This window comes from Propithecus coquereli, unplaced genomic scaffold, assembly GCF_000956105.1.
Source record: "Propithecus coquereli isolate 6110/MARCELLA unplaced genomic scaffold, Pcoq_1.0 Scaffold305, whole genome shotgun sequence".
In the NCBI taxonomy this organism is placed as follows: domain Eukaryota; kingdom Metazoa; phylum Chordata; class Mammalia; order Primates; family Indriidae; genus Propithecus; species Propithecus coquereli.
Window position 1 is genome coordinate 2,656,681 of NW_012148675.1, and position 11,311 is coordinate 2,667,991.

The following is an 11,311-nucleotide window of genomic DNA, read 5'->3' on the forward strand; positions in this document are numbered from 1 at the left end:
AAAAAAAAAAAAAAAAAAGGAAAGGAGAGGAGAGGGAAAAGAAGAGAAATTTAGAGGAAAAAGAAACAATTCAAAAAGCAGAAGAAAACTTTGAAACTTTGAAAAGAAAAACATGCATAATATCCTCAGAGAGATTTGAAAAAAAAAAAGAGATGCTATGAAAGAGAAAAGATTAAAACACAACAGAAGAGGCTGAGCGTGGTGGCTCACACCTATAATCCTAGCACTCTGGGAAGCCAAGGTGGGAGGATGGCTTGAGGTCAGGAGTTTGAGACCAGCCTGAACAAGAATGAGACCCCGTCTCTATTAAAAATAGAAAAAATCAGCCGGGTGTGGTGGCACGTGCCTATGGTCCCAGTTACTGGGGAGGCTGAGGCAGGAGGATCCCTTAACCCCAGGAGTCTGAGGTTGCTGTGAGCTAGACTGACGCCATGGTACTCTAGCCTGGGGAACAGAATGAAACTCTGGCTCAAAAAAAAAAAAAAGAAAATCCCATAATAAAAAGTCGTGAAAAGAGAAAAGCATGGCAACATCAAAATGTACAACATTTCAATAATCTTTTGGACAGGAGGAGGAATTTCCACTTAACAATGCTCAGATAAAGACCAGTTGCAGAACCACCGGACACAGAAAAAAATATCAGCAAAGGAGCTCATCTATATTGGTTCTTCACTCACAGCAGGGAAGAAAATATCAGGGCTATTTTATATCCCCCATTTCATCCCTTCCTTTCTGCATTGACTCCACTGATTCTAAGATTGCATTGTGCAACACAACAGTGCTTCTCAAAGCTGATCTTTAGATCAAAATCCCACTTCTCACTGCCCATTCATTCCCTCCCAGTTCATTTTTTTTCTTGTCCAACCCAGACTCCAGGAGTCATCATTATATTCACCCCTTTGTAAATACCCTCAAGTCCCTGCTCTCTCACCTGCTCTTTGTAGCTGGCAATCTTTAAAAGTAAAGTTTCCTTATAGTAAGTATACTATTTAATTGTAAATAGTAAACTAGGTATTATTTAATATTAAAATATTCTATTTAATAGTTTAGTTCCTGACATCAGTGTTGCAAGTTTGAGATCAGGAACAAGACACACGCCTGTTATCACTAATACTTTTATGCAGTATTATATTAATACTTGAAGTCCTAACCAGAGTATTATGGCAAGAAAAAGAAATAAAAGGTAGAAGGATTAGAAAAGGAAGAAATAAAACTCTCACTATTCTCAGATGATGTACAGGATCACGTACACAGAAGAGTCAAAAGGATCTACACACAAATTTTTAGAATCAACGGGTGAGTTTAGCAAAGTTGCTAGACATAAGGCAATACACAAAATTCAATTGTATTTCTATATATCTGCAACAAACAGAAAATAAAATGCTTAAATAGCATTTATAATAGCATCAAAACTATCAGATACCTACGTCAAAATACGCAAGAGCTTTATGTAGAAAATTAATATACTATTGAGAAAATCAAAGAAGAACAAAATAAATGAGAGATTTGTTACATTTGGGATGTAAACTCTCCCCAAATTTATCTGTACATTCAATGGAATCCCATTCAAAATTCCAACAGGTTGCTTTGAGGAAGAACTTAATCTAACAAACTTACATGGTAACACAAAGGTACTAGAATAGCCAAGGCAATTTTGAAGAAGAATAAGTTGGAATAACTTGTCTACCAGATGTGGACTTATAATAAAGCTACCATAATTAATATGGTATGGCATTGGTACAAGGATAGACAAGTAGACCAATGAAACAGAACAGAAAATCCAGAAACAGATTCATGCATATGACCCATAGGTACTTGATCCAACGTGGTACTGCAAGGGAAATGTCTTGGCTTTATACTAATTAATTAACCTGGACATTTATATCTCTTGCATTTTTCTATATTTGTGTTATACTTCACTATAAACACTTTTAAAAGCACATAAATGTATCAATGATTAAAACTAAAATTAATAATAGTAAAGTAATTCAGAAGAATGAAATCAGTTGTTACAAACCACTGTTACACTAAATGTGAAGAAACCAATTTAGTGTACAAACCAATTACTATGCTAAATGTGAAAAGACTGAGTTCTGCCACTAAAAGAGAGAAACTTTCAAACTGTGTTAAACAAAACATAGCTATATGTTGTTTACAAAAAGCACCCTTAAATGATCAATAAAGGATGAAAACACAGAGATAACCATAGAAATACCAGGAAGTATAAAAAAGAAAGGAGTGTCAAACCAGAAATTGAATTTGAAAGCATTAAATGTATAAAGACAAACACTATAATAATGAAAAAGACACTGTTTATGAAGAGGACACAAGTCATAAAACTGCATACATCAAACAACACAGCAACAAAAAATACAAATAAAAACTAAATTGCAATGATAAGCTGATAAAAGCACAATTATACAAAAGGCTTCAATATGCTTCTTTCAAAACAAATGGATTTGGTTGTCAAGAAGCAGTGGAATTGAGTAATATAACTGATATACTCAAAACATATGTATATATGAAATCTTACATGCCTCAGAAAGAGTATTTCAACATTTTTTCAGCTCTCCTTTTTTACAGCAAACATTGTGGATGCCTCCTTACCAGCCATTCCCCTCTCGCTTCCTTCCTGATGCCAAACTCCACCTACTAGGAGGAAAGCTGAGCATGCCAGATACTCGCTTCCCTAACCCCACCTGAAGCCAGGGATTATGGCTAAGACCTAGTTCTGTCCAGTAGGACCTACAGGGAAATCTGCTGGGGTCTTTTAAGAAAGAATTTCCCTTCAGGTGACAAAACTGGGGCTTAAAAAAAAAGAAAAGAATTTCCTCCCTAATAAGAGAGAGTTATGATGAAAAAGCTTCATTTTCTTTCTGCCTTGGGATGTAATTCTGTGAGAGTGTGCAGGACTTGCAGCCAAACAGAGGGAAAGCAAGAGGGTCCCAAAGAAACTGACCCCAGAGTCCTAATATAATTGAGATACTGAACAAACCCTGGGACTACCTGCCTCAGCCTTTCTGGAAAGTGGGAAAAATCAGTCTCTTCATTAAACCATTTTAATCAGATATTCTGTTAGATGCAGCCTAAAGCATCCTAATTGAATCAGTCATCCTAACTGATCAATCCAAAATAATAATGCCATTGATCACAAGAAGGACTTAACAAATTTTTTAAAGTAGAGATCTTCTAGGCCTCATTCTGAGATCACAATCAAATAAAAATAGAAATAAACAATAAAAGGTGACTTTAAAAATTATAAAGACTGCAGGCCAGTACAGTGGCTCACACCTGTAATCCCAGCACTTTGGGAGGCCAAGGCAGGAGGATCGCTTGAGCCCAGGAGTTTGAGACTAGCCTGGGCAACATTTTCTGTCTCTACGAAAAAAATTAAAAATTAGCTGGGTGTGATGGCATGCACCTATAGTCCTAGCTACTTGGGAGGCTGAGGCAGGGGGATCACTTGAGCCCAGGAGTTTGAGGTTGCTGTGAGCTATGGTCACACCACTGCACTGTAACCCCAATGACAGAGTGAGTCCTGCCCCCCGCCAAAATTGTAACAAGTGGGAATTTAAAAACCACATAGTTGCAGTATTAGTTCTAAGAGGAAATAAAAAATGAGATTACAAACTATCCAGAAAGCAATGAAAAGAACACTTTCTACCAAAACCTGTGAGACAAAACAAAAGCTGTATTTGGGGGGGAAATGCCTAATCGCCTTCCTTATTAACTTAAAAAGACTAAAAATAAAGGCAACTAGGACTCATGTTGAAAACTTAAGGACCAACAAAGAAAGAGAGGCAATTAATAAAGATGAAAGTTGAAATTAATAAAATGGAAAACCAAAAAGAAGGTAGAAATGATCAATAAATACAAAAGCTGTTTTTTAAAAATACACCAATAAAATAAATTCTGTCTGAGTCTGAATTAAGAAAAAGGTAGGAGAAAATAAAATTATACAAGATTAGGAATTTTCAAAGGATATATAAGCACATATACAAAAGATATTTTTAAAATTATAAAGTTTATGGCAACAAATTTGAAAACCTATAAAAATTGGGTAATTTTCTAGCAAAATATAAAGGAACCTAAGAATAAGTGAAAAACTCTTATATACCAATTTCCACAGACTAAATTAAAAAGGTGGTTAAAGGTCTACATTGAGAAGACACCAGGATCGGGTGATTTTTAAATTTGTTTCAGCTAACCTAAGAACAGTTATTGGAATTACTCCAGAATGAAGCCAACAAAACTGTAACATTAAAACCTGGTAGAGTATGAAAAAAATAAAATGAAACCATAACTTCACTTATAAATATAGGTGCAAAAGTTCTAAATAAAATATTTAGCAATAATTCAAAAGAATAATACAATGTAACCAATCAGGGCTTAATTCAAGGAATGCAAGAGTGAAGTTCAATGTCATAAAGTATATTTGCCAAAAACCAAAAGCAAACATCTTTCTACTTGGTGAAACAATAAAACTGTCTCAAACAAAATCAGAAATCAAACAAGGATGTCTGCTATTGCTATTATTATTCAACATTGTCTTGGTGGGTCTAGTAAGTGAATTAAACACTGAAAGAAGATACACTATTTTTGCTAATTGCAAAACTGTACATATAGAAAACTCAGTAGAGTATAGTTTTTTAAAAAAACTAGTAGAATTAATGAGCATATTTGATAAGGAACCACTATAATATAAATATAGAAAAGTCCTTAGGCTTTCTGTATTCACCTAGAAAGTGAAATAGCAAAAATATTCTATACACAATAGTGAAAAAGTCAGTAAAGTATTTAGAAATAAGCTTAGCAAAAACCCCCACAAAACCTACATGAAGAAAACTGTAAAATCAGGCCAAGCGCGGTGACTCACACCTGTAATTCTAGCACTCTGGGAGGCCGAGGCTGGAGGATCGCTTGAGGTCAGGAGTTTGAGGCCAGCTGAGCAAAATCGAGACCCCCATCTCTACTAAATATAGAAAAAGTTAGCCAGGCAACTAAAAACAGAAACAAAAAATTAGCTGGGCATGGTGGCGAGCACCTATAGTCCCAGCTCAGGAGGTTGAGGCAGGAGGATCACTTGAGCCCAGGAGTTTGAGGTTGCTGTGAGGTAATCTGACACCAAGGCACTCCAGCCTGGGCAACAGAGTGATACTCTGTCTCAAAACGAAAGAAAACGGTAAAATCATATTGAAGGATGAATTTTAAAGTCTAAGCAAATGGAAAGACACCCATGTACTTAGATGGGAAGATTAAATATCATTAAAATGTCCAATTTAAAAGCAAATAAAATAATGGGATTAGCATGAAAAGGACAATAGGCAAAAATTGAGGAACTCTGAATAAAGTATGGATTTTAGTTAGTACTAATGTATCAATATAGGTCCATTAATTGTAACATATGTATAATATTAATGTAAAATGTCATTATAATAGTAAGAAAACTACGTGAGGAGTATATGAAAACTCTCTGTACCATCTTCACAATTTTTCTGTAAATCTAAAACTGTCCTCAAAAATACGATTTTAAAATCACATATGTGACAATCAGGGAAGTTTTTTTATAAAATAAATATAATAGAATTCCAGCTAAATGGATAAAAGTATCTTAAAGTTTAAAGAGAAAATAAATGCCCAAGAAAACAAAAGAATGAAAAAGAATAGTGAGAGACATGTACTCACCATCAAATTGGTATTAACTGATCAACACATAAGTGCACATATAAGAATAACATCTATTGGATGTCAGGCAGGGGGGAGGGGGGTGGGGAGAGGAGGGGATGGGTATATGCATACACAAAGAGTACGATGTGCACCACCCGGGGGATGGACGCGCTTGAAGCTCAGACTTGGGGGGGAGGGGGGCCAAGGGCAACATAGGTAACCTAAACATCTGTACCCCCATAATATGCTGAAATAAAAAAATAAATAAAAAAAAAGAATAGAGAAAATACACTATAAAGCCACTGTAATTAAATCGATACAGGGTACTGGTATGGGAATAGATAAATAGATGAGTGGAACAGAACAGAGAATACAGAAATAAAGTCCAGTTTACATGAGATTTTAATATATGACAAAATGTAATTCAAGCCAGTAGGGGAAAGAGTGATTATTTAATAAATGGCGCTGGCACAACTGGCTATCCATCTGATAGAAAATCGTCAGTCCCCTGTCTCTTATTATAAATAAAAAACAAATTCCAGATGGAGTAAATGCTTAAATATAATAAATAAAGCATCAAAAGTTAGAAGGAAACCTAGGAGACGACATTTACAATCTGTTTCTTAACCAGAGAGAAAAGATACTCATTTTTGCGTCAATAAAATTAAAAACAATTTATGTTTCGAAGCTATCATAGACAAAACTAACAGGCAAATGATAGATCTGGGGAACTACTTGCACAAGAGATTACAGATAATGAGTTAGTAATCCTCACGAATATGCAAAGAGTTCTTAAAAATTGGCAAGAGACAAGCAACTTAATGGAAAAAGGGATAAAGGATGTGAAAGGGAGTTCATGAAAACAAATCCACATGGTCACAAGCGTGAAGATGCTCCAACTAACCAGCAATTAGAGAAATGCAAATTACAATAAAAAATAATCACTGTACAGCCAATCAGATAAAAGAAAAATAAGAGCACAATAATATAATATCAATTGACAACAGGATGAGGAGGAAAAAATGTAAATTGTTTACAGCTGTTTCGGAAAGCAGTCTGAAATATTTTTACATATTTTTACACTTCAACCAACAAATCACACTTCTGGGACTTTATCCCATAAAAATAAAATCACCAATAAAATGTTTATTGCAGCACTGTTCTTATTGCAAAAAAAAAGAAATGAAAAAGTGAATTCCCAGAAATTAGGTAATAAATACATCTATATATTGTGGGATATTAAGCAATCATTAAAAAGAATTGAATTAGAGCTATACTATTTGACTTGGAAGGATTTTCCGGGATGTATCTTTGAGTGATGAAAGCAAGTTGCAGAGAAGGGCATATGCTATGGTTTTTAAAAAACAAATATTGATCAAAACCCATAAATGTATGTGCATACATGTGAAAGAGAGGGAAAGAAAAGGAGAGAAAGTGAACTTAGAGACAAACGGAAGGATACAACAAGCTTGCTAACATAAATTATTATACTAGGGAAGGAGGCTGGAGAATATAGGAGTTGAAAAGAAGAAATGAGCAGAATGTATGATACAATTCAGTTTGTTAAAGTAAACTCATCAAAGACCTGCTATAATGTGGACTAGCAATATAACTTGACTGGCATGAGCTTCCATTCTCCTCAGTCTCCACTCTTAAACTACCTTATAATCATTTGGCATTTTCCCATCCATTGAACTATCAGTTCTGTACAACCTAAGTCCCACAATCTTTTGTGCATTTTGTGACAATCCTACTGAAAAATATCGAATTTTATGAAACTGAATTTTTAGACCCCACTTTTCAAGTTGGGGTGTGGTTTTACACACAAACACAAGTATGTATCTATACATAAAGAAATTAGAAAAAAGAAGAAGTTGGTAATTATATAGTTACTGATTGTTGGGAATGTCCATAAAATGAAAATACAAGTTACAGAAAATATGCATAAAGTATTCTGTTTCAGTAAAAAATAAGCAAAAACTTAATTATAAATGCATACTTAAATATTTTAAGCAAAAGGGAAAGCTGTGTCAAATATTCACAAAGTCACAGCACAAGTTACTTAAAGGGAAGGGAATATAGAGGAAGGTATAGATGACTAGCTTTTCCTCTATACCTCTCTGCATATTTCTTAACTTACTACAATAAGCAAAAACTATTACTTTTGAACTCTGACAACATTAAGTAATAAAAAAAAATTGCAAACAATAAAATAAAATAAATTGGGTATTACTTAGTAACTACCTCATAGGATCTATTGTGAAGATTAAATGAGATAATTCATGTGAAGTGTTAGCATATTGCCCAACATGTTTTAAATGCTCAATAAATATTAGCTGTTTTTTTATTTAAAAAAAAAAAAGACTGCAAAGAGCAGTGGAAGTTAGGAAGTTAAAAAGACAAGGCCTTTGAAAACGACATTGTATACACAAGGTACTTTTCCCATATTACTTAATCTGTCCTCATTTGGACTGTAAGGACTCATATCATGGCAACCAGACACTCTTTCATTGACAGTAAAAATAAAATCACAATTAGGTAACTAAAGTCCTTAAACAATAAAAAGGAGATGAAAATCTTTTTGCCTTGAAGGCTACTTTAAGAACTTCCTGAGCCATCCTAAGGTACTATGCCTCCGTCACAACACTTCAGATAAGAATTACCTGGGCCCTAGATGTTTCCCCCATGCTGGAGGGGACACAACAGGACAAACGCATAAAGAGAGTGATGCAACAGCTCTTCCCGAGGCCTGCTCAAGTTGGAAATCCATTGGTAAACACTCCCAACTCAGAATTTCTACACTGGCCTGCCTAAAAACATGTTAGTTTGGTTATAATCTACAAACAATATGTGGTACATCAATACTATTCTTAATGTCCAACGAAACATTAAAGCAGCTTCCTAAATGTCATATGTGTGTTACAAGTCTTACTACTCACATGGAATTGACTTTCTCTTCAGGGCCCTGCACCTGGCCTGTCACGGTGCCCTTGCTGGTGTTCTTCACCCAGCCAACCACTCCTATTTTCTTAGCTTCATCTTCTGTGTACTGGTTTCAGGAAAAAACAAAAGACATGAAGTCCATCATCAAAAGTCTGAATTCATAACATACTTGATTCTAACATTCAAAAAGGCTAACCTGATAATCATTTTTTTCCCTAAAACATAGCCCATGCCAACAATTGTGTAGCTGGCCTATAGTAACACCTTTATTAACAAGAATCTTCACTTCAGTGGTTATCTTTTGTTAAATTCCACTTTCAGCGAAGACAAGCACATTTTTAAAAAGATAAACTGATAGTGGGAATTGTTTCAGAAACGGTTTCTATGGTGTGTTTTGGGATCCATAAAATTCAGCTGCATTGCCCTCATGCCTGCTAACACTAAATTACATTGTTAATCAGGGTTCCAAATGATGACCAACCCAAGATGCTTAATCACTGAGGGAAAACATCCACTTATGATCAACAAACAGAAATAGAGACTAAAACATTTTGAAATTTCCAGCAAAAATGGGGGAAATAATTTTAATAAGAAAATTAAACCAGCAAGAACACTAGCCGAGACATGCTGGTTTGCAATTATGGAAGGATTAAAAGATTCTGATGTTTTCTGTTAGCGCCAGACTTGGCACAGAAATGTTATAACTGTCTATGCATAAATTAACCTCCTCTATTATTCTTAATAGTTTTTTAAATTCCTTTTCCCAGTTCCAAATTCGGTTATGGTACATAACTAGCAACACTGTGATTTTGAATTATTTTAACTATATCATACTAAAACTCCTGTGGATCCAGTGTACTAGAACTTTTCAAAACCATACTCTTCCATTTGGAGGACCGGGTGATCAAGATCTCTACCCTCTATATTCCCAACCAGATGAAACAACACAAACCAAAACAGTTACAGCTAAGATTGATAGAGGAGTTAGTTTTGAAAATAAGTCAAGCTCTTACTAGATACTAATGAAAAGGGAGGCAATCTGAATTGTGGGGGAGGGGGCTACCTCAAAATACAGAGACTTTGCTGGAACCCTCAGGGATTGGAAACCTCATCTAGTGACTCTCAGCTCAGATAGCAGGTGAAAGACACATGCCACAATTAACTTTTAGGAAAGAAGTATTTTTTAAAAAATTAAACTTAAAAAGCAACAAGGAGCTTTAACTGCTAAAAACCTTGGAACCACCTCTTTATGCAACATTACGATTTTTCATTTTGCAGTGTACCCTCACCTAGAGGGTTTCTTTCATCTCCAGAACATGTTCAAGACCCATACCTTGTATTCAATATACCTGATCAAAATGTTTAATTCAAATCACCCCAAGAGAGGTACTTTTGAAATTCATAGAAAATTTTAACTAAAAACTAGGAAAGCTGTAATGTTTTTAGCTTTAATAAAAATCTCAGGGAGAGTACATTTTCACTTGTACTGAAGTAATGTCAATCAGTAACTTCAAAAGAAATACATGTATTTCTTCATCTGCTATCAAGGACAGGAAATAAGCAGTAGACTAGCACTAAGTAGAAAACCCCTCTCTGTGATTATAAATAACAGTGGAAAAAATAAAAAAATAAATAAATAAACAGATTGAATTGACTTACCATTCTGAAGCAAACACCTGTATAAAAGAAGGACAAAAAGAAATGTCAGCTTGTCTACCTTTTTAAAAATTATATATTTTCTGACTTAACTTTCATCTACAGTTGTCCCCCTTATCCGCGGTTTCATCCCTGAAATTTCAGTTACCTGCAGTCAACTGTGGTCCAAAAATATTAAATGGAAAATTCCAGAAATAAGCCATTCGTAAGTTTTAAATTGTCTGCGTTCGGAGTGCTGTGATGAAATCTGGAGATGTCTCCCCCAGGATGTGACTCATCCCTTTGCCCAGCGTGTTTACGCTGTGCAGGCTCCCACCCATTAAATACCTTCGTAGCTGTCTGAGTTATTAGATTGATCTCACAGGACCACAGTGCTGTATTCAAGTAACCCTTATTTTATAATACTTAGTAATGGCTTCAGGCTGTGTGCAGTGGCTCACGCCTGTAATCCCAGCACTTGGGGAGGCTGAGGTGGGAGGATCACTTTAAACCAGGAGTTCAAGACCAGCCTGGGCAACATAGAGAGATTCCATCTCTACAAAAAATAAATAAATTAATACATTTTAAAAAAGAATGCCTTCAAAGCACAAGAGTAATGACGCTGGCAATTTGGATATGCTAAAGAGAAACTGTAAAGTGCTTCCTTTACCTACAAATGTAAAAGGAAAGAAAAAAATCCTATGGCAAAGCATGAATGAATCTTCTATCAGTGAAATTGTGAAGAAGGCAAAAGAAATTTTTGCTAGTTTTGCTGTCACACGTCAAACTGCAAAAGTTATGGCTACAGTGTGTGATAAGTGCTTAGCATATATGGGGTTGGGCACTATCTGTGGTTTCAGGCATCCACTGGGGGTCTTGGACTGTATCCCCCATGGACAAGGGGGTACTAATATATTTAAGTATAGTAAGTAAATGAAATAAATAAAAAGTTTAATATCTAAGCGTATTCAGAAAGTGTTTTTAAAAATTATTTCCTTTTAAAATGAAAAGAGAAAAGGAAGATTTTTAGGGAGGAAATGGGTAATATTCTAAAACCAAAGTATAA

General features: G+C 35.0%; 1 protein-coding gene across 1 annotated transcript in view; it reads right to left on the minus strand.

Annotated features, from left to right (window-relative positions):
* ACYP2 (acylphosphatase 2, muscle type) overlaps positions 1 to 11,311 on the minus strand; it is a 228,172-nt gene that overhangs the window by 200,134 nt on the left and 16,727 nt on the right. The window contains exons 2-3 of the mRNA XM_012649843.1: positions 10,270 to 10,286; positions 8,607 to 8,716 (exon numbers count right to left, since the gene is read on the minus strand). Coding sequence (XP_012505297.1) covers positions 8,607 to 8,716; positions 10,270 to 10,286 — 127 coding nt within the window. The remainder of the gene's footprint in view (positions 1 to 8,606; positions 8,717 to 10,269; positions 10,287 to 11,311) is intronic.